Source organism: Amblyomma maculatum, chromosome 11 (assembly GCF_055883805.1).
Source record: "Amblyomma maculatum isolate TAMU_Amacu chromosome 11, ASM5588380v1, whole genome shotgun sequence".
Taxonomy (NCBI): domain Eukaryota; kingdom Metazoa; phylum Arthropoda; class Arachnida; order Ixodida; family Ixodidae; genus Amblyomma; species Amblyomma maculatum.
In genome coordinates this window covers 132,909,213-132,933,962 of record NC_139354.1, presented here as the reverse complement: position 1 = coordinate 132,933,962, position 24,750 = coordinate 132,909,213, and the positions used below count along the sequence as shown (strand labels likewise).

Genomic DNA, 24,750 nt, shown 5'->3' with positions numbered 1-24,750 from the left:
GGGTTGCGGCCTTTTCTGGCATTTCTTTTCCTAATTGATAAACTTTTCCTCTATTATTTTCCTAAGACGTCCTTCTTTTGATGACGTATTTTTGACACGCCTTTCAACTCATGTTTGTATTTTTTTCTTTGCTGAGGTTTCTCCTCTGTTCCTCTCCTTATTATCCCACTACCTCTTTTTTTTCATTTTTTAACCTGTACCGCAGTCGCTCTCACTTTTTCACCGCCTAGCCATCATGTTTTCCGTCCCTCCCAATCTTTACTGTCCTGAACCTTGTTTGCCGCGCTCTACTTGTTTTTTGTTTTGGTTGTTTCTATATAGTGGTTCTCAGCTCAACATCTGAGCCACATGCTCAACGTGCTTTCAATCTTGCAAGGACCTGCTCTTTGTTGAAGTGCAATCTGTTGTCTCTGGCACCACACGCTTCGCAGGCACTAGGCAGGTGCGAAGCCAATACATTTTTTTTCCCTTGCGCCCGTGCACCGCGCTTCGCAGGCACTAGGCAGGTGCGAAGCCAATACATTTTTTTTCCCTTGCGCCCGTGCACCGCCGTCTGCATGCCAGCCCGCGTGGGAATTGTGCGGCCGCTCCGGCGGCTCTCGCTCGCGACAAGAACTCCGTGACGTAGAGTCACGTGCACGGAGAAAGAAACTTGCTCCGTGGTCACGTGAGAGAAGCGAGCTCGCGATTACTTGTCTGTTCTTCGAGGTGTGGACCTCCTTCGCCGTCGGTCGACGGACTGTAGAGCAAACGCCTATGGTGCCGGGTGCCCGATTTCGGGGAGTACCGGCACAATTAACTGCCCTTTTGAGTCAAATCCTGGCGCGACGGAGAAGGAAAACACCGGCTGTCAGAATGAGGCCTAAAATGCACTTGCTTTATTTCACATGCCAACGGCTTCAGCTAAGGTAATCCTCGACTGAGCACCCGGCCAAACCTGGCATTAAGCCATAACTAATTTTCCCAAATAAATGTTTTATACGACTACTACCTCTTAGTGAATGTGGGGTCACAGGCCCATAATACCAGTTATATTCACCATCCTCAAAGGCGAAAACTAGTTCAGGGTAAACTTGTAACCATTGCATCACCAGTTAGTAAACTTAGAAAGCACTGGTTCGAAAACCGCGCTTACAGAAAGCTAATTAGAAGGTGCAGAGTTCGTCGGAGTAATAAAACCGAAAGCCTTTCGTTCTCAGATGTGAATGAAATATAAATGAAAAGAGCATGATAATGAGCCGCCATAATGCATACGTAATGCATATGTAAAGCAAGTGAATTCCAAAACCTATTTCCCTGCCAGACATGGAGCTTTTTTTAAATTGCACTTTCCTGCTATCACCTAATATTCTTTAACATTTTATGTTCGGTGAGTGCGGAATCGATTTTGCCGTCTCGGAATGAATGGAAATATCGGTTTCAGAAAGCGGCGCTAAAGCGCTTTCCGAAGGCTGCGATGGTCCATCAATGGCAATGATAGTGCCAGTTTTGTAGCCTCCAGGAGAACGAGAGCGATTGCAGGCGTCCAGTCCAGCGATGGCGTTCTGCTCCACCATCTGTTCCCTCTTGATCTGCAGCTGCACCGAACGTGGTACGTCCGGGATGAGCGCTGCCACCAGGCCAGTCACAAAGAACACCACATGCTGTAAAATACGGGAGACACGTAATATGAGTGATGCCGTTTTCACAACTTAAAAATTCTGCAATTACAGCAACCGTAGAATCACCAGGTTTCATTTGGGTAGAACTGCAATCAATTAAGTACTGCAGAGCTCTATATTCTATGTCCACATGGTATGTTCGTTGCTGTCGCAAATACTTTTAGTACCAGCTGAAAATTCCCGAACTGCTGCTTTAACGCACTGCCATGACTGAGAGTGCTCAACACTTAATTATCCGGTCAGGTGTACATGGCGCGATTTCTCGTTGCACACGTTTTTGCCGCGTAGTTTGTACGTATAGTTCGGTAGAATAAATATATCTGAAAAAATTTTCACTAGGCAAAATATGAGAAAATTGAGATACTCGACCGATGAATCTGAGCGATAAATATGTTTTGTCTAATATAGCCATGAAATAACGCATAACTGATCATATCATTAATAATGGCTGCGGGAATAGCCGAGCGAATCCTAGAAATGACCGCAACAGCGGCCCATTGAAAACGCATGGTTCAAAACCATTATTTCGAAATTTCTGGAACATGACCTTACAAGGAAACTATGATTAGAGCGGCGTGTCTCGCTATTCATAATTAGTAAGTGCACTACTTACGGTCTCTGATAGATTAAAGCTTCCTGTCCGGTAATGAACTTTTGTCCGTTTTTTAAAAAGTTAAACTACTCAGCCTTCGGTGACTGCTTAACTATCCGTGTGTACAAATCGCCGGAAGCATTAGAAACAGACTGATCATGTCGCACTGGAAGAATGAGTTTACCTTTGTATTTTAAGAGAGTAATGAGCTTGTTGGTTGTCCTCTTTCTTGCGTGTCTGTGTTGCGCTGAAAACCCTGTAATTATACCTTCGTATTCCTGGCATATTTCAGACTCGACTCCACGTAACCGCACAACCATATCAAGGGTTCAAAGGGTAAAACGTGTTAAGTTCGCACTGAACAAGAAGGCTGTGCCAGCACCGACTTTAAGCTCAATATAGGTGCGAAGCAGCTCAAGTTAATGCCAACCACATGAATTGCACTATAACAAAACGTTTTAAAGCTATTTTCTTCCCAGGAGTAGATTCGCAATTACGTTCAAAGACAGTGATTTCCAGAACTTTAACTCCTCTATTGTTGCGACTACGTTGTGATCGTTGTTGTGATCGTAAATAAGTAACTAGCACAAACCGATGAATCAACAGCCTGGTTGACATAACGGCGTTCAAGAGAGGTTGGTTTGCAGGGAAGTAAGTTTCAGACATTAGTACGGCCCCGAAAGATTCTTGTTTGTATTGCGTTGGTGAGGTATCTGCTTGATAGGCACCTAAAGAGCAATCTTTTATAATCTAGAGACGCTAACAGGATGGCAGTGAAGGCTCACAGACTCATACACCCTGTGCTGGCAATTTTATTGCGTAGCTGCTTCAATGTTTTAAAGGCAGCTATTTCTCTAAGCATGCAATTTGTGCTGACTAATTTTTAAGCAGTGCAGAAATGATGTTAGGATTCCTGAATGTAATGCAACCGATTACGTTAGGTCGATACGGAAGTTTGCATGTAGTATCATCATCATCATCAGCCTGATTATACCCACTGCAGGGCGAAGGCCTCTCCCATATTTCTCCACTTAACCCGGTTCTGTGCTAGCTGCATCCACTTGACCCCTGCGAACTTCTTAATCTCATCCGCCCAGCTAACTTTCTGCCGCCCCCTGCTACGCTTTCCTTCCCTTGGAATCCAGTTTGTTACCCTCAGCGACCATCGGTTATCCTCTCTTCGCACTACATGTCCTGCCCATGTCCATTTCTTATTCTTAATTTCCACTAGAATGTCGTTAACTTGAGTTATTTCTCTGACTCACTCTGCACGCTTTCTATCTCTTAATGTTACCCCTACCATTTTTCGTTCCATAGCCCTCTGGCTTGTCCTCAACTTAAGTAGAACTCTCTTGGTTAGCCTTCACGTTTCAGCCCCATAGGTGAGTACAGGCAAGATGCAACTGTTGTATACTTTCCTCTTGAGCGATACCGGTAAGCTGCTAGTCATAATCTGCGAGTGCTTGCCAAATGCGCTCCATCCCAATCTTATTCTTCTTGTTATTTCCTTTTCATAGTCCGGATCTGCGGTTACTACCTGTCCTAAGTAGATATATTCGCCTACTACTTCCAGTATTTCGCTACCTAATGTAAACTCCTGTTCCTTCCCGAGGCTGTTGAACATTACCTTAGTTTTCTGCATATTGATTTTCAAGCCTACCTTTCTACTTTTCCTGTCTAGGTCATCAATCATTATGTAATATTGTAATATACGTATCATGAAATCTTCAAACAGTCAATCAAGGGATCTGATTTACTATTCAGTAGTCACAGGAGAGCGGTACACCGAATCACTTCATCGGAGTGCATCGTGGATATTTGAATTTACTTTTCTGTTTGTAGGCTACGCAATCTGGATTTGAAGAGGCAGAAGCCTCGTTGTCAATAATGTATCTAGGTAATTACTCGTGACAGGTGAAGCTGCATATCTCCTCAGTTAGTCTTTAGGTGGTAGTGTATGCGGCGAAGACTTTCTACGAGCTCTTCTTAAAAGCATACTCGAATTTTACGAGTCTGCGACAAAACCGAAAATGAGCATTAAAAGTGACATAATGAAAGTAGTGCTCTAACTTTTAAGATTATTGTCCTGACGTGGTGGTGGAGTACTTGGGGCTTGACTCCTGTGTCCGAGGACGCAGGAAAGAATGCTGGTCGCGGCGGCCGCTTTTAGAAGAAGGCAAAAACCGATTCGCCGAGAGCTATGCGATGTCCGGACACGTTATCGAACCCCATCCAGGTGTTTGTAATTTCTATAGTCCTCCACTACGGCGCCTCGCATAGCCCAAGTAACTTTGGGAAGCTAAGTCGCATAAACCAAACCAAATCTAATATTTTGGTTTTCCCACGTCGAAGGTTTAGGTACGAGCGCACCTCAAAGATGACGACGAAGATGAGCCTCGCTGCGAATATGTGCCAGTAGGTGAGAGTGGGCCGGTACTCGTTGTCTGAGCCGGGAGGCTCACGGAAGCCTTTGTACCTGCGTCCACGGTGGTGACACAGCACTCGCAAAACAACGAGCACTGAATGGCAGTAGCAAAATAGCATCATTAATTACCACATCGATTGCCGTTTGTCTAGCCAGTAAGTGAAAAGTGGTGCCTGTCTTTCTGCTTAAGGTATTTATTTAGCACACAATATCATTATAGCTTCAAATAACATTCCGGTCAATAAGTTTTCATTTCTAAAGCGCCAATGAAAGAAGTCTATTTCACTAGTCAATTTTGGTGAACTATTTTTCTTGGCTCTAGGAGTAAAAAAACTTGATAGATTGGAAAAAGTTTGCTTTTGTCTAGAATGAGCGAGAAATAAAAAAAATGGTTATTTATGTCTACGTATAGCTTCGAAATATAGCGGCAACTCAATGGCGAAAATGATCATTTGCTCGATAAGCAATGTTTGAAGCGAAACGAAGGCCCTATTTAGCATTGACAATGCATGGTAGCTTGAAAACTGATTTACATAAAAGGGGAACACATGTAACGGCATACTCGTCCAGGCAAGGCGCATTACGCTTATAAGAAAATTCATGCACGGTAACGTGCTGCGCCTTGCACACTAACTAGCGTTGAGATATTGACATATGTCCAGAACTTTCAGCATGTCACCTAAAATATATGACTGTTCCGGGGCAGGAGCGTTTTACAATCTAGCATACATTTGCTTCCGCAAAAAGAAGTTTATATATGCATATTGCAGCATCAGAATCCAACGCTGCGTTCCGCACTGGTTGACGTTATTGAGAAGAGAGGTCGAGCAAGGCTTTACGGCTATAGTAATTTAACCCTGCTCGAATGAGATCATTTAAAACAATTGAGAAAGCAGTAAAGCAAATAGAGGTAGCTTCTTTAACGGCTATATTCAGGTCACGTTTTTTTTTTCTAAAGAAGGACTATGCAACTGACCTGCACTCGCGAACGGGTATGCCATCAAGCGTTGAGTTCTCAGGACGCGTCCCGGTATCATAGTCGCTTGTGTCGAAGGAAGACAGCGTGAAGTTTATGAAACCGCGGAGACTGTAATCGGGGCTGTGAAGCAAGCGGTAGACAAGGCGTGGGATGAAGTCGCTCGTGTATGCGATCTGGAATGCCTGCACAGGTGATACAACATTTGAATCCACAAGCAAACCATTCAGGAATAATCGTGCGACTTAGAGATCACTGACTCACTCTATAAATCAATCAATAAATAAATAAATCATATTAATATAAATGTGTATTGATCAAGTTATGAACGAATGAATCTTTCCATGTATCAATCAACGAAATAATCAAGAATGAATCAATGAATCATTAGGCCAGTCAATCAGTCATTCAGTAAGTAGATCACTAAATCAATCAAAGAAAACTGTGAGCGATCTGTTTTTTACCTAGTTCTCAACATCAGCCACAAATGAGCCCTATAGGAGTCCTTCAATTCTGTCTCTGCTAGCAGAACCCTGACTGATGTTTAATCAAAGCGAGCACTGGCAGCTGGATGCAGAGCTTTGCACTGACGGTCTGAGAGGCGCCGGGGGAGCTACATTTGCGCCTGAACTTTCGAAATCACACGCGATTGGCAAATCTGGTGACATTAGGATGTGCTCTCTACTACAAAATGGCAGGAGAGATGGGGATATCGCTGATGATAAACAAAGAGCTCACCGCAGCAGATGACCGGCGTGAAACTAAGAGTGGAGCCTAAAACCTGTCGTAAAAATTACGGAAGACAGTTTGTGAAGACTAAAGTGTGAAACGGCGGAAGCATGACGCAATTGCCAATGGCGAATTTTTGCGTGGGAAACGCCACGGAAGTACACAACTCGTATACTGTTATGTGCATGTTTGTATGTGAAGGGCCTCCAACGTCATCTACGCCCATGTCTGTCGTTTAGATGTTTTCTGAGTCCATCAGAGTGACATATGCTGCTTTTTAGAGCGGAGCTCTTTGTTGTTGTTGTTGTTGTGGCTGTAGGAAGAAGGAAAAGAAAATGCACGGGCCTGCTACTGGCTCTGTAGCTGAGCCACCTGCGCCGCTTCATGCGGACAGAAGAGCGAAAGTAAAGAAAAAAAAAAGAGGGAGAGAAAGACGCGCGCTGCAACAGCCGTCGTCAGCGCCTAGAACGGACGGAATAACCAATAGAGTTCTCTGAAGTCTGGACCCTAAATCGATCCTCGCCCTAACAGAATTCCTCAACCATCATTGGCAATAAGGCACGTCCTACAATGCTCAAAACATGCCAAAATTACTTTCATACCTAAACATGGCAAAAAGCTAGCGCTAGAAATTTGAGGCCCATCTCTCTGATCTCTTGGCTGGGAAAACTATTTGAGCACATTATCCTTACTAGGCTTCAGAACTACGCTGAGGACAAGGGTCTCCTCCCATACACAATGATTAGTTTCAGGGCAAACTTATTTACCCAGGATGTTATGATTCGTCTTAAAAGGGATATTATCGACAGGGACAGAAACAAACATACCTGGGCCGTCCTCGGCCTTGACTTAAACAAGGCCTTTGACAACGTCTCACACAGAGTCATCCTTGTACATCTAACTAGTATAATCCAGGCATCAGAACATACAATTATATCAGATCATTCTTGTTTAAATGCACAGCCGTCATAACACTAGGAAACATAACATCCGCCCCATTAACGTTAGGGAACACAAAGTACACCGCAAGGCTCCGGTCCTCTCACCATTTCTCTTCAATTTGGCACTCATCCGCCTCCCGGGTATACTAGTTGAAATTCCAAATTTGTAAGACACTTTCTATGCTGATGTAATCACCCTCTTGAGAAATAAAGCTAACAAGGGCGAAATCGAGGAATCTGCAATTGGCAGTTGACCAGGTAGACAATTACGCCGCACAAGCAGGACTCATTTGCTCGCAGCCTGAATCTGACCTCCTCTTCATTCGAGGTAAGGGGAGAGGTAAGCGGGCACATCAAGATTCCATTCCCATTACTGTTAAGGTTAACGGACAACTCATACCAGACATCCAGATGCTAAGGGTGTTGGGCCTTTTCATCCAGAATAATGGCAAGAATTTGGAGACGATTAATAGGCTTTCTGCTACTACCCATCAGACAATCCGTTTGATTAAATTAATTGCTAAGAAAGAGAACGACCTGTGCAGATTAGTGCAGGCATTTGTTCTTAGTCGCTTCGCCTACTCAGTGCCCTACCTACATCTGTATGCAACAGAGAAGACCAAGCTGGAGTGCCTCATCAGACAAGCATTCAAAGCGGCACTAGGCCTTCCTCACTACAAATCTACAGAAATATTTCTTCAACTGGGCATTCACAACACACTCGAGAAACTTTGCGCAGCCCACATTCCCACACAGATGGCGCGGCTGACAAAAAATAAAACAGGCAGAAGCATCATCGGAGCACTGGACGCAAATTCAGAGCCAGAAAAAGATGAATCGAGAGATCTATCTACACCAATTAGGAAACGGCTCATCATTTAGCCTCTTCCCAAAAACATGCATCCATACACCACGAGGGTAGGAGGATAGCCAGTGCCCTGGCTCTTCATGAGACTCATAAGCACCAACCGGGAGTTATCTACACCGATGCGGCTGAGTATGAGTTCCAAAAAGAGCATTTGCAGTGACAGGGGTTACGGGAACACACACCACAGCCTTCTCAGCCTCCATCCGTATACGCACATCCGCAATGGCTGAGGAGGCAGCCATGGCTTTGGTCATTACAAATTCAGAGGCAGATATTTTCATCAGCGACTCAAAGACTGTCACAGATGTTTGGTTTGGGCTAGTTGGTAGCAGTTTCTTAAAGACATCGTGCAAAAAAGACGGAGGAAACACAGATGTAGACAGGACAGGTGCTATTTTTTTTACACGACATTCTCCTTGCATTCCGTGAACTTAGCTCGATGTTTCTTCGTGCATGCTACTTGCTTTTTAATCTTTCTAGTACATAATTTCGACAGCTTGCATGGTGCAGAAAAAATAATTTTGTCGTTATAAAGCGCTGCCAGCTTTTTGAATTTATGTGAAAACCTATGGAAGTATGGAATCACCTGGACTGGCATCTTACTCTTGCTTTCTTTTTTTCCCTGCTTACTACGTTGACTGTTTACTCTGTCTGATTGTCGGTTTACTGTCTGATTGACTGTTTATTGTCTGATTGACTGATTGTCTGATTGTCTGTTTACTGATTGACTGTTTACTGTTGACTTATTTAGCGCCTGTCCCGTCTACATTTGTGTTGTCTCCGCCTTTTTTGCGCTATGTCTTCAAGAAACAAAACTGCCAGACAAAATTTCGCCCGAGGTTGAATTCTTCAATCTACTCTAAGTATTCTTGATAAGATTCCCTTCCTAGATAGGGTCATTGAATTGACTTGGGTACCGGCACGCTCTGGCAACCCTGGAAAGGAGGCGGCTCACCAGACAGCCTGAGGTTTAGTCGGCCGGGCGGTGACCACTTCCACTCTGGGGACAGCCAAGGATAACCTTATATCATTTGATGACTTCCGCCTTGAACGAAGGAAGTTTCCGCCCCCGCACAAGCGGCTTAGCAAGGAACACGAAATTACCTGGAGGAGACTCCAAACAAACTCCTTTCCAAACCCGGTAGTTCTCTTACATATTTTCCTCAGCCAATTTTCTCCTAACTGCACACTGTGTGATGAGAGAGCTACCCTCAACAATATACTCTGGGTATGCAAGGAGCACCCCCCCCCCCCCCCCCCCCCCGTCCAGGATTGGTAGTAGTCCTGCATCCAGATGAGTGGGAGAACCTGCTGCGCATCTCGGACCCGTGCATAAGACTGGATGTACATACAAGCGCGCCTATGAGGTCGCTAACAGGCTTGACCTACTGGCCATCTAGTAGGGCAATGTAACTCGCCCTGTATAACTATTCGGCTAAATAAAGGTTTCTTCTCTCTCTCTCTCTCACCACCTAAGTGGTGGCGGGTTCAATAACGGCCCACAACAGATAAACATTTGGTCGCAGGCTATTTCCCGCCGCAAGCGGCGTTGACCTCCCAGTCCCAGCCCCGTAGGGCCAGGAGCAGTCACCCTTAACCACCTCCATGCAGCTATTTGGCGCCTGTTCCTGAGTTTCGTGGCGTCGGCGTTGTCCCTTTGAACCAGCTCCACCTTCACTCCCACTTTCCTACCTTGCCTTACGGCGCGATTCAGGTGTCCACAGAAACAAGAGTGACAGATACTGCGCCTTTCCATTAAAACCCGCTCCACTTTCACTCCCACCTTCCTTCTTTCCCTTACTGCATGCATCCGGCGTCTACAAAAGCAAGGCGACAGACAGGCCTTTCCATTCCCGTGAAGCAATCATGAAAGGCACGCTTCAGAGCTCAAGTGGAAGACGTGACCACACATGGTGCACATTGCTAAGATAATACTTCAGGAATAATGCGAGCGCCCACACCGAACCTCAGGGTAACATGTACAGTAACCGAGAATTCACACACTTACAGAGAAAAGCCTCATATTTTGATGCAGTTTGCGTATATAGAGCTAGTTTGATACTCCTTATCTTTAGCCGATCGTCCCTTGGTTTTCGATTAAGGCCTGGTCCGGATCTAGCCCGCCCTCATTTTCCATTAAAACATACATTGCTAGAAATCCGATGAGACGCCTGCTAACTTTGGTTACAGCGTTTTCAAGTCAGTTGAAAATATTTGCGAAGGTTCTTCTCGTCTGCAGAATGTGGCATTCGTTTTTAACCGCGCAACGTTTCTATGGGCCTACGCGCTGCCTCCCGCGACCTCCCGATGACTTAATTGCTCTTTTCATTTCTCCGACCTAAAAGCTTCCTTCATGAAAGTCAAGAACTGTTAGTGGAGTGTTTCTTGAAGGAATATGTGAAAAATAAAATTGTCTTTAATAGTACATAAGTGCATTGCTCGAAATTTTTGCCTCAATCTATCGAAAAAGGTAAAACAGCTGACGAGCTGCGCTCAAATTTCGCATTTGGAAGTAACGGCGGCTGCGTTTCGATGGAGGCGAAACGAAGAGGCGCCCGTGTGTTGTGCAATGTCAGCGCACTTAATCCCCAGGTGGTCGAAATTACTCCGTAGCCCTCCACTACGGCTCCTCTTTCTCTCTTTCCACTTTAACTCCCACCTTCCTCCCTTCCCTTACGGCGCGGTTCCCTTCCTGTGAACCAATTATTATAAGTAACGTGATCCTCGGCAAATTTTTTTGCTTTCCTGCTAACCAATTTATAAGTTATCAGCTAGTTCCGGCAAGGCGCGCTTGAAAGCAGTGGGACTACAGTGGTGGCGAACGCAGGTCTTCTTTTCTTCTTTTTTTTTCAGTCAGTAGCAGCCAGTTTGTCTTGACGCTATTCCATTCGACGGATTGGTTTTGAGCATATTGCTCAATATGTGTAATATGCAGTTGCTTTACCCATTTTGCAACAATGCGCTTTGTATAATCACGTTTCGACTGAACGCTGATCGGTCGATCAGGTAGTTAAATATTTTTACTAGAGATGCAGATATGGACAAAACCCCGATTTGGATTGAAGCATGCTGCCTACGAGAGAGCACGTGTGGGGACCAAAAGAAACTCTGACACGAAACTTCAACAACACGAATCTGCTCAGGGTACCCCAATACAAGTATCCTGGTGTCTTGTTCACGTGAGATATGCACTGGAAAGAACAAATTAAAAACATTTGCTCCAAATTAGCTTATGGTTGTCATGTTTTACTAAGGGCCAGGGACTGCTTTGGTCTTCCCATTTTACGCATCCTGTATTTCGCCTTTGTGCACAGTCAGTTGTTCTATTGTCTGGAAACATGGGGTGGTACATATAAAACATACCTAGATCCTGTTTCTCGCCTTTAAAAACGAGCTATTCGTATAATAACTTATTCAAATAGTACATACCCCAGTAGGCCACTTTTTCAGCAGCTTCGCATCTGACCGCTATCAATGGCATTAAACTGAAGATAGCTGAAATAGTAAAAACTGTAATAAAATCTAACAACCCCCTGCCCCTTAGTTTATTTAGATTACCAACGAAACAAACAAGAACCGCAACTAACAACCTATTTAATTTACCACCTTTTTATAATATGTACGGCAGGAGACTCCTAGAATATAGTGGAGCCCATGTGTGGAATGAAGTCCCCAAATGAGGTTAAGAAAAAAAATAACTTTTCGGCATCTTTAAAACACTATCTAATTTTCACGGAACTGTCGGAATAAATTGATTGTGTGTGTTAATTTTGAAGTTTTTCTCTACAAGGTCTGCAGTAACATTGTCCTTGTTTTTCATTTGGACCCATTACTAGCCGTAAAGGCTATTGGTCCCCCCAACTGTTCGTGTACAGTTTTGTAGCGCAAATAAAGAAAATAAAGGCGAAAAAAAAAAACCCTAAGCGGTGTAACGAACTTGAACGTTTTACTTCGGGTTATTTTGTATTAAAAAAGTGAATATGAAAGAAACGAGAGGCGAGTTTAATAGTCTACCCACAAGAACCAATATTTCTTACCATTTTTCTCCCTAATTGCTTTTTGGAGGCGATATAGACGTGAATAAAATAAACCAATTTCTTCGTTTTCGTCCTGAAATTCATTATTATTTTTATTATATGTGACGTCCAAATACATGCGCTTAGATGATTCGTGGATTTTGTTGTGAAATAAATAAATACACGAGTATAAAAAATGCTAGGTAATATAAAAATAAAATAAATGAAAGAATGAATGGTACAGTAAATGCAAGGGTACAGCTAGCTTTATATGGACCAAGCGGGGAAAAGGTCTTCTTCTTTTTGTCACCAGCGTTTTGTATATTTCCTTCTGTCAGTACGGGATTTGAGAGGATAGAAAACCAATAAAATGAGCTTCTGACGAAACTGCTCCTGGCGATATTTTTAGACTTTGCTAGAACACCAGTCGCTGAATTGTGAATAACCTTTCACTGTTTCACGAAAGGCCGAGCGGAAATATGGCAAAGGCTAGGTTACGCTTCACAAAATTGTGTTGATGACACCTTTTGTGAACTGGACCGTAATCATTCGTAATCTAAATCATTTTATTTTTTTTTGTCCTTCCGACGTTATTATCTAGAGATTTTGTGGACAGGTCATCGTACAGTGCAGCCAGTTTTATGACAATGATTTACCATCGGGCTTTAGACCATTAAGTTCACCTTCCATTCACTCTTAATCTGGTACCAGCTACGCGATAAACAAAGTTCTAGTTAAACGTGGCAGTTCCACTTATAAACAAATAATATATAATTTCAAAATTTATGATTTATATTATTATTATAATAAATGATTATAAATAATCGATGAATAAATTGAATAAATAAATAATCGGAACATGTATGCCGGCCTGGGGACACACAGTTCAGGTGGAGCGCTGCATTCTGAGTGCTATGAAATAGCAAAAGGTAATATAAGCACAAAGCGGCGCCCATCCCATGCCTACCGAGTTGTGAATGCTGCATGCATACGCCTGTGTAGTTTGGCGTTAGCGATAATCGCGGCATGGTCAGCCTCATGATTATATTCCTTCCATATGCTCGAAGCGGGGTAAGAGTCGCCTAAACCCGAGATTTATGTCTCCTTATTCGTACTGTAAGTTTTGTGCGACACCATGTATACAGTAGTGAGCGACCTAAAATAGACGTGTTGTGTTCCTTTTATAGAGCTCGTGCAGTTTTTAGGGTACCCGCACAAGTATTGTTCAACTTGTCACGATTTGGCCATAGTAATGACATGTACCAGCTGCTGAAGAAATTGCTAAGCTTGGCACTTTGAAGCAGCGCCTACACAAAAAGAAAGTAAAACGAGAATTGATTCATGAATTATTGTAACGGCGGCTTTAAAAAGCGGTGCCTAATGGAAAAAATAATCGAAAACTAATCAATAAATGTATGGTTATCTATAAACGATAAATAGGGAGCAATTAGAAACGGACATGCCGTAGGACATGAACGTGGATATAAACAGCGCAAAAATAAGGACATGACGACCCACCACAGTCAAACAAAAACCAAAGAGCACGACCCAGGCTGCTATCCGTGTGATAAACGTTAAGATTACGGCTCTTTTAAACGCGGGATGAGCTCATGTGATGCATGTTTAAAACTGACACCTGTCACCAACCTAATAGAAAAAATCGGCACGTCAGAGTGCGCGTCAAATGTGACGAAAGGTGTATAAGGAAAGAGCCGAGAAATCACAGATGAAAGCTGTCGTCGAGGAAGGCGAGTTCATTTTTATTCAGCGTAATAGGCGGGGCGCTACGCAGTCACCATCGACCTTAGGCATGCACGAGGCTTCGAATATCTCGCGTGTGCGTTTTTCATCGCATCTCTTAATGATGCTACAATTGTCAAAGGCTGGACGGCAGTGGTAGCATAAGGCGCTGTGCACAGCCATTTTTTTCCAGGTCCAATCTCGAAGTCTTTCTTGGGTTCCAACAACCGGTCGTTAATGGAACGACCGGTTCTACTCACATAATACCCACCACATAACAGGGGTATCTCATATATACTATTCCAAGCTTGCGTGCAAAGAAGGAATTCTTGTGCTTGCTCTTGTGTGGCATGCTGACCTTGAGGCAAATGTGTGCAGGGTTTGTTAAGGTCGAGAATACTAAGTGCACTCCCACTTTGCCGACAATCCACTTTAGCCTGTGTAGGAATTTATGGACTTATGTAACCACGGCTGTCTTCCCCTCAGTGCGGTTACAAAACTTTTCTGTGCAGTTACCTCTTAGATCACTTATCAACTTTTCTGCGATGTTCCGCAGCAGATCTGATCCTTAAATAGACTGATAGCAGCCCGACGCGTGCTGCGTGAGTTTAAGTTCCTTCTATCCGTCAATAAACCTCAGTTGCTGGTCAGCTCCTGGGCTTTGTTGCCATGTTCTTGTTTTGGCGCTGTTTTCACCCTCCTTCATGCGCCAACTAGCATACCAAAATGCTCCGTTAAGACATCATCGCTTGAGGGGCTGCACGCACTCACTGCAAACTCTCTGTCCTCTATACTGAGTGAAGCAATAAAATCGCTGAAGTATTAATTGAAGCATGCGCGATATGTGCCATACATTTACTTACATTACATACGACGGCGAAAGTAGACACCCCCTTCACGATGACCTGCCAGGCTCCTGGGCAGCAAAACGTCAAAATATGAGAGACATCAATAATCTTTCAACGCTGCAGAGATGCCGATCACTAGCATATGGATCAGTGTAATCGAAAAGGAACAGCCAAGCCCCATAACGTATGCATCAGTGTCGAAAAGAAATCGTTATCATAGACATAAAAGTTCGACGTTTTTAAGACTGCACGGTTCAGACAGAGTGGCACAGCAGCGTCGGTTTACGTTGGATTATGCATACTAGTGCTTTTAAGAGGTGTCATTTCTCTGGATAAAAATGGATACAAAAGGAACACATAACACTGTAAGAAAGGTAAACGACGCACAAAACACTGGTCAAAACAAAAAAATTAGCACGACGCTAATGGTTGGCCACTTACGGAACAGCCTAGGTTACTTATGCCCGAATTGAAGTAGAGTGAAGAGTCCGCCTTTTCGACGGAAGACCTCAGGAGGCCACATTAAACGCCCACAGCGTATTATGCACGCCAGGCTCAAGATGGGGCGCAGAGAGGTGAAGGCACAATTATTAAACCGTACGATTGGTGACAGGCAAGACATAATACATACAAGTGCGAGTATAAATCCTAAACGATTAATAACAATTGTAGAGGGGAACGTTTGATCTCAAGTAGCAGTAACTATGCTGATCTGGAGATCCGACCTTGGCAAGGAGCATTGGGCCACCATAGCCTTGGCCCTCGTTATGGCTTGCTGCACTCAGGGCATCAAAACAATATACACTGGTTCAAAGACAGCCTACAGATTGCTGCTACCCGAGATAACACCATGGTGGGTCTACAGCTGCTCTCAGAAAAGCCAGACTCGTCTTATTAAATGGCTATCATTTAGGGAAGAAGGCATGAGAGCGTCCTTGGAATAGAATACGCGAACGTGCACGCCTGAAAGTTCATTTATCGTGAGCCAGCGTTTACTCGCCCTATACCATCAGCAGTAAAGACTCGTGTTGAAGTTACCTCGAAAAACTTGACGCCAAAGGCAGGAGTAATTTAAACGTAAGCTACAGTTCTATTATAAAGTTAACAGAATATATACCTACGTCACGAAAGGGTAAAACAGAAAGCAAGATGATAACATAGGAAAACGTAAGGCAAGAATACACCTGATGTCAGTTCTGAGAAACAAGATATAGGGTACAAAAAGCTGAGAACATATTGGCTATTTTGTTCCAGTTTTCTCGTGCTAACTTCACCAAGAATCAAATTAAACCCTCCCAAATTTCCACATCACAACTAAACACTTGTGGGTTAGGGGATATAGCGACATCACTAAACCTTTCGGCAGTCGAGGATGAAGCACGGCTTCTCTCGCAAAGGATTGACAGCTGACCAAAGTTTGCATGAAGAAGAATATAGACAAACTTCCAGATTTAATAAAAACTTTTCAGAATTTATAAACCTACATCCCCAGCAGACTGTAGCCAGTGTCAGCATCCCCACAATATTGGTACGGACGACAAGGAAGAAGAAGCGGGCAGTGGCGCGGGCAGGAGCGCTCGCGCTAGGCCCGCGAACATTCATTAAACGTCATCTACCATCGTCATCAGTCATGTTCTGCCTCCTGTTTTCATCAGCTTGCCGCTTCGTAACATTTGGTTGGAGGTGCGGCGTACGGCATCCCCATCCTCGCCTTGGAGCATCGACGCCATCTTCAAGCCGGGACCATCACCGAGGGCCCAGGGAAATCGCCGAGCAGCTTCGCCCCAGCCCTTCAAGCCCAGACCTGAACAACTACCACCGCCCAGCCCCCAGCCCGGACCTGAAGACAAGGAGAACAGACATACCGATCAGAACCGAGATGAACGACCCGAATGACCCGAAGGAACCGATGGACACGAACACGCAACCCCCGCCCAAGCTGCCCGACGTGACCTCGAGCCATCGGTCCCATGGACTCTGGTGACTGATGGTTGACAGCTCCAAGGGAGACGGATCACCCACGCATCAGACATCGTACCGGCAAGCCGTTCTATTCTTTCTTCTTCCACTTCTTCTTCAAGCATCCAGACACGCCCATCACCATGCCATAAAATCATTAACATCGCTAGACTTCTTCGTCCACGATCGGGACGATCGCTCGGTGGCCCCGGGTCATGTTACGGACGACAAGGAAGAAGAAGCAGGCAGTGGCGCGGGCAGGAGCGCTCGCGCTAGGCCCGCGAACATTCATTAAACGTCATCTACCATCGTCATCGGTCATGTTCTGCCTATTGTCTTCATCGGCTTGCCGCTTCGTAACAATATGCATAGATATGCAGGTACAGTTCCCCCGTTCCCTTCCCCACCTCATCCTCTACAGAGGAAGCCTTGCAGGCAGCGGGCCTTGAGAGCCACATCGTCGTGGACCTCAGGAGAAGATTTTAGGCTGCCTCCAGACGACCTCTGGATTAAATGGCGCTACTACAGGGTACATGAATTTGGTTCAATAAAGTTATTGTTTGTGTCTCTTAAAGCGCACATCTGCAACCTGTCATTGCTAAGGTCAAAAACATGTTAAAAGATTAAATGGCTAGATGAGTGTCGCCATCTATTTATATTCGCTCGAAGCTTGCACCTCAGTGCCGAAGAAGCCAACGAAATTGAGAAGAACGGCTCTCCGACGATAGATGGCGACGCCAGTTTCTCCACTGTGCGCTTGCTTAAAACCTAATTAACAACATATTTTTTAGGGAAATGCACACTTCGATGCAAGCGTTCTCTACATTGCACAATGCAATAAGAATATTCTAAAATTTGGAATAGCGAGACCAATATCCAAGCATCAAACTGTGGAATATATTCGAATTTTGTAAAACGCGTTGAATACACACTCCTGCATACACTCAATGACTCAATGAAGCAAGAAATATACATCACGACACTTAACAAAGGTTACTAGAGTAGTTATTTTTAAACGAGCATTAGTGTTACTACAGGTTTCTTTTTACTTTCGTTTTGTACAGTTCTTAGTACATTAAACACAAATAACAAAAATCTGAAATGTTACAGTGCTGACATTGTTGTCAGAGTGGTTGGAGCTTTGTTAAGCTGCTATTGTGCAGCCTTTTCTCCCACCCACCTTTTTTCGCAATGCATATTTTATTTCGGTGAAAATAAAAATCGTTTGATTGATTGATTGACTGAAAATAGCCATATATTTTACGGATTTAGAATAAGTTGCAAAGGGTTCAAATAATGTCCACTGCAGTAATTTCCTTGAATACTGTTCCAAAAGCAGGGCCCATACCGAAGATGCGTGCATTACTGTAGCGATCAATGTGTACGAGGTGACAAGTTCAGCGCCATTACGCAGTCATTTCATGTGGTAGCGTTCATGATGCTTACGTATGACCCTATGAACTATGACTCGACAGAGCGGCAAGACATAGACTGGTTTAGAAATTTTTCTTGATGCTAGACATTGGATGCCGGGCGCATATGTGCTATCATCTGTTCACTTTCTGAGCTCTGGTACAAGTTTATAAGCGTATATTTCAAAAATTAACACAGCGCGATGAAACCGGACAAAAGAAGAAGACAACACAAAATGCCGGCTAGGTGTGGTATACCAGATTCCTCTAACGTACGGCAAAGTCTACATTGGCCAGGAGGGGCGATGTTTTTCACCGTAAGAGCTGGAGAGCACGCCCTCAACGTAAAAATAAGACTATAAAGTAAATTGGCAGAGCACTGTAATCAACGGCATCATCAGTGTCGGCCTTTATTATCCGACGCAAAATTTCTCGCAACAGCAAAAAGCAAATTAGAAAGAGAGCTGATTGAAGTTTTTTTATTGAAAAGCCTGCGGGCGCGTGTATCAGCAACCCTTTAATTTCTCTTCAGGAGAAAGAAAGGGCCTTTCTGGAGAGAGCTCAGATCTCGCGTTTTAACTTCAGCTAGGCTTTTTTGTGTACGTGCATTGCCATGTTCGTTTGCGTGTGCTTGTCTTGGTCGTTTAATTGTCCCCGATTGTGTAGTGTTTTGTGGTGTTTGGGCTTCATGGTTCGGTCGTGCATGTTATTTGTCACCCGTCAGTCTTTGCTTCAGCTGTTAATGGTTTTAACATCTGAAGGTGTTGTTTTAGACTCGTATACATTTTTTTGCATTCCCATTTCAAACCTTGTCAATGACAGTTATCATCCGTGTTTTCCTTATCTGTTGTTCGCTACGACCTTTGTCCCAATTTCAGGGGCACATGCGGTTTCATTCACTCCATACGTTATTGCCTTTCTGATGTTATCTTATACACCACAGGGAGTATGCTTGCAGCTTTTCATGCAAACGTTTTTCAGAATTTGTTTGACTGTGTCTTCCAAGCATTGATTGTATCCGTCAACATGTTATTTTAAGCTCGATAAGAGAAACGTCTTCCGGAAGTGTTCACTTCTGACTGTGCAGCAAGTGATTGTACCCACATGGTCTATTGTAGTAGGTATATAATGTGCTTTGGCTTTACGTGCAATTAGGTTGCTAGTCAGTGCCCGTCCCGTCTTGTGTATTGCCTTCTTGTGTCCGGTTTCTTTGCGGTGTGCTATTTGTTTTGAAAGCTATGAACCAACTAGCGCAGACTAATATCCCAATTTACAATCGTATTTTGGTGTCATAAATAAGATAGGATAAAGTTTTCACACGTACAACTTGAGTCTGATAGACTTAACGCATTGAATTCATGTTGCCATCGTTTATTGGATATTACGGTAGTGCCTCGCAAAATTTAGAACTTTAACTTCACAATTTCGCACCGTAGCGGGTAGCGGGATAGCGGGAAGGGGTATGCAACTTCGGCCCTAAAGGGCCTCTCTAGCCCTCAATATGGAGAGCAGTAATGTTTGCTTCTGCTCACCGATATTGGGCACCCTCTCGGCCAGGGGTCTGCGCAGTTGCGACGTGTACTTGTAGGCGTCCAGTCGTATCTCCACAACGTTGTTGAGCAGCGCGAACAGCGGCGCCAACGGGAACGCAGCCACGAACAGGGTAACAAATCCAAACTGCACGGCTGTGGTAAAGGGAGGAGCCGTTGCCGCAAGTATTGACTAAACTGGGTCACAGATAGACGTTAGGTTCGTACACGGCGTGCGGATAGCGCATAAAATGAAGGAGTACGCACAGTCATAATGTAACAAAATGCACCGTAATTGATATACCCTTGTGGACTTTAGGCCATATCTGGTGATATTTCAAAAGAAATACTCAAAACTGCAGGTTCTGTACACCGGAAATTGCGCTGTGCATTTATGTTTTTACTCCAAAATCCAATGATAACGTCAATGAAGCAATTCGCTGCAATTTTATTGCTAAGTGCATAAACTGTTGGGTGACAAAAATCAGACAATGGGTTCCATGAGCACTGAGTGCAAATATTGTAGAGTTGAGGCTTCGAACGTTTCCGACTTACCATATGTGGCGTGCAGAGCAGGATGAACACGTGAGGTGAGCATTAGTACAAAAAAAAGCTGGTGTGTTCTCCTGTGCGAGCCCCCCCCCCCCCCTCTTGAAATGTATTATAAAGCAAGTTTGCTACAAAAAAAAAAGTTGAATCGACCGACATCCGTACTTGTGCGCCACTTAAACAGGTAGACATTACTTGATCTCCAATTACTGACCTGGATGCGGACTGCGTTTTTGCTCAAGGACACAGTCTGGCCCCACCTCTCAGCAGCGTTCTTGTGACGTACTTAGTGGGATAACGACCATTGAACTTCCGCTCTGTGATGCATTTATAGGCAGCTAAGTCGCACGTCAATACATTCATTCATTTGGTCCCGGTGTGTTAAGGTTTAAGTTTAGGAATTAGGGCTAATCATTTGGCAAGAAACCACTGCGTGTCAGCGAGCTGCCGAAGCGTAGCCGGTAGTTTTTACTACTGCCAAGACGACGTGCACTGGTCAGCTCTGTTGCTGTTATGGAAAAGCTGCAGCTGCTACAAGTGTTCAGAGATAAGCGGTGTTTAATCTCGATTGCTTTTCTGTGAGAGGAGCGCTCCTCACAGCTGCCTGACAGATGCGCAGCGCCTTCGGATGGTGCCAATGAAACAGGCGCCGCTTGACATGCTCCATTGAACGTTGTAGAGTAGGGAAGTTGTACAGTGGTGATGGCGCGGAGGAACACTGTAATGCGACTATGCAGAGGTTTGTTTCACGCTGCGAATTCTTGCTCACTGACGTTGTCACTCGAGGTTTGGTTGGATGTTTGTGCACCTTGCGTTGTGTGTTTACTCATACCTCAGATATAACGATATGCGGTTGCTTGCGTTTGTTTACGTTCTAAATCTTTTGAAGTTACTGCTTCCGTACTGCTGAGGCTGTGTAATGCGACTCAACGTGCACATTGCTGTGTATGGCAGCAGAATCATTCAGGTCATTACAGATAAATTTTCGTTGTTGGATTTGACTGTCTTCCTTAAGAAGATATTTAAACAAAACTCTCTGCTCATAGAGAAACCTTCTATGCTCTGAAAAGTTATACTGTTGCGTGAAGAAGCCGGCATCATTTTTCGCAAAATTCAAACTGAAAGCTCAAGATCGTAAACATGCGCGCCTGTCTTTCGGAGTTGCTCACCGAGCTATTTATCACCAGCTTCACGGGGCCCCGCCGGGGTGGCGCAGTGGTTACGGCGCTCGACTACTGTTCCCAAGGATGCGGAATCGAATGCCGGCCTCGGCGGTCGCTTTTCGATGGAGGCGAAAGAAAAGGCGCCCGTGTGCTGTGCGATGTCAGTGCACGTTAAAGGACCCCACGTGGTCGAAATTTTCGGAGTCCTCCACTACGGCGTCTCTCATAGCCTGAGTTGCTTTGGGACGTTAAACCCAACAAACCAACCAGCTTCACGGAAAAAATCTTGGTCACTCTACTGCTTGCGACATGCATGAGAACGACTCTTTTGCCATTCGCAGCATGATTTTCAGCTTCATTCCCTCATTCTTGAAGTATAAATGGGAGCTTACACATAGTTCTGTCATGCTCGTCCGGCATTAAGCTCAGTTCAGTTCAGTCGTTCAGTCGTGTCCGACTCTTCGTGACCCTATGGACCATGTCACGCCACGCTTTCCGGTCTCTCACTATCTTCCTAACATCACATAACTTCATCTGCAGTGCTCGAGAATGCCATCTAACCATCGCGTTCGCTGCCTACCCCTTCTCCGGCGACCCTCAACCTTTCCCAAAATCAGATCTTTCTCCAGCTACTCCGTGGTAATTATTGCACCATGGTAACAGCTTAAATCAACTTCAGAAAGCCCTGCGATGACGCGGGAGGAAAAAAGCCACGCCAATGTCGGCTCTTTTTAATAATCAAAACTATGGATAAGAACTGAACGTCTAGCTTTAAAACGCGCAGTTCTTATCAAGCGCCTCCTCCATGAGTAGTAAGAGGAGTCAGGTGATCCAACTTTCTCCTGCAGGTCAACGCTAGCGTAGTTAGCTCCTGCGGTGGAGCTCAGGCTCAATATTTTTGTACGGTGAGAAGAACGAACTCTTGCATTTAGCAAGAAATGCAACGAAAAACCGCATTTCATGTTGTTTAAAGAAAAATGCATAAATCTCAACAATTTGTAAAAATTTGAGAATGAGAAATTCGATGACTGCACCTCATTTGCTTATTTTGATGCAAATCACAGATCCTTCTCAGCATAGTGTTTAGGTGAAGACTGGTAAGTATCCGTACGTTTCTTTAAATTTAATTTTGATTGATCGTACATTCTTTACCGTGCTTCTGGGATGGCTAAACGAAGATAGCCCCTATATGCGCACCCATCTCGAGGTATTCGCCGAAAAGGGACAGCTTGTGCCATGGTGTGAGCACGTAGTCTTCTTCCCAGGGGGGTAGTGGCCCCTGGAAGTTTCTGCAGCCACGAGTCATGCGCTTCCGGTACCAAGATCGCCACCGATTCATAAGGAGCCTGCGGTTTTGCATAAACACAAAGAAACACGTATGGGACAAACGGTTACCATTAGAAGAGTACGTGTCCATATTATATATAAACTCCATATGCCTAAAGATCAACTTAGTAGTAGTCGTGGTACTATTTGGGATTTGCTGCAGGAATGGCACCTCTTGACAAAATGCAACAAAGACAAGGCGATAGCCAGGAGCCTGTGGTTTTGCATAAACACAAAGAAACACGTATGGGGGAAAAGGTTACCATTAGACGAGTACCTCTCCATGTTATATATAAACTCCATATGCCTGGATATCAACTTAGTAGCAGTTGTGGTATTATTTGGGATTTGCTGCAGGAATGGCACCCCTTGACAAAATGCAACAAAGAAACGGCGATAGCCACCCGTTATATGTCTTTTTCATTCTCTAAGAAAAAGTTTTAAATGATAAATAGCTGGAGGTAGCAGAAACAAAATAATCATGCAAAACCACCACGATTTGTTATGGCATGTGCAAGTGTATAAATGTAATCCCCAATACTTGCAGCTTAATTGATAATGTTGTTACAGGCTAGGTGGATGAAGAAAACGAGGAGCTCAGAATGGGAGGACGAAGAAAAAGTGTGTGCGTTGATGTGCCGTCTGACTTGGGTGCACCTGTATTGTCGGAGCCACGTTTTTTTACGTGGTGATATCAATAGTGTTACGTTAGGGGGAGATAAGGAGACAGCAGAAAGTTAAGTGGGCGGATGAGGTGGTTAAAAGTTCGCAGGGGTCAAGTGGATGCAGCTAGCACAGAACCGGGTTAAGTGGAGAAATATGGGAGAGGCCTTCGCCCTGCAGTGGGTATAGTCAAGCTGATGATGACGATGAGGGGGAGGTTAGGGGTATCGTAACCGCACTCTCCATCAAATGTAACACAACTGATGTCACGCACGATGAGCTTATTCCCCTCGGTACGGGCCACCTCCTCCACGTTGCCAGTTTCAGCCCGGTGGCGTACGCAATCATTCCCTTGCTACCGCCCGCGTTTCGCGCCCGCCGTTCTCCGTCCACGCGGCGTTGCTCACACTTACTACCGCCGGAAAACTAGGCGCCGCGGTCCATATAGGTGAGGCATTCAAAAAGGATTGCTACTCGCTGAAATACCTCCTTCTGTGACTATGATCAAAATAAGTATCGTTTGTCTGCTGACGGTATTTCCACAACAACGTTAGTGGACACGGGTGCAACTATTTCAATTATAGACTTATCGTTTAAAAACCTGTTGGGGACCATTGCAAAGTAATGTTTTTGTGGGACGGAATGCAAATTTTCATAGCGTTAGCGTCGATTTGTTGTACCTTGTTGGAGTGCGTAGTGCCAAGGTGTGTCTTGGAACAACCGTGTTTTCGGCGGAATTCGTACTACAGCTATATTCCATGCATGATGTAATTCTTGGTATTCTGCGTATATAGGCGAAACCGTAGATTGTAACACGGGCGGGTTCAATGTTGAAGGCTGCCTACTTGAGCTCTTCGAGGACCCCTCTTGTTTGTGATGACGTGATTTGCGTGTGGGACGATACCGTTGTACCCTCGATGTATGTGCAGTGCGTTTTGGTTTCGTGTTCTCGCCTGGCGATCGAATTTTTTGATGCGATCGTGATGCCTAATTATTCGAACTTCGGGTAGACATCTCTTCTAGGCCCTCATCGTTTGGTGCGAACCAGCTAGGGCTGCACGTCATTGTGGACCAATAAATGCTCCACGCAGCCAGTTCTTTTGGTATAGCTGAAATGAAGCTTGCCTCTTGTAGAGAAGACGTGCCAATTTCAGTGGCCTTATATAGTTACGAATGTACCAGACCGGCATGTCGCAGTATCCCCTGTGAATCCTCAACTCTGATTCCCGTAATGCTACAGAGCGTGATGCCCCGGAATATTTATCGAAGTAATCATCCGTATTTTACTTCTCGAATGCCACGAGCTCACGCTCCTTCCTTGGGTCACGCACCAAGCATCGCATTGACAGCAGA

The 24,750-nt window shown here is 44.6% G+C and overlaps 1 protein-coding gene across 1 annotated transcript in view; it reads right to left on the bottom strand.

Moving 5' to 3' along the window:
- Nucleotides 1-24,750, bottom strand: part of LOC146174992 (anoctamin-4-like) — a 108,036-nt gene that overhangs the window by 2,468 nt on the left and 80,818 nt on the right. The window contains exons 22-27 of the mRNA XM_084585498.1: nucleotides 22,606-22,754; nucleotides 19,700-19,852; nucleotides 14,812-14,864; nucleotides 5,655-5,839; nucleotides 4,624-4,729; nucleotides 1,392-1,643 (exon numbers count right to left, since the gene is read on the bottom strand). Of these exons, the coding sequence (XP_084441624.1) occupies nucleotides 1,392-1,643; nucleotides 4,624-4,729; nucleotides 5,655-5,839; nucleotides 14,812-14,864; nucleotides 19,700-19,852; nucleotides 22,606-22,754 (898 nt within the window). The remainder of the gene's footprint in view (nucleotides 1-1,391; nucleotides 1,644-4,623; nucleotides 4,730-5,654; nucleotides 5,840-14,811; nucleotides 14,865-19,699; nucleotides 19,853-22,605; nucleotides 22,755-24,750) is intronic.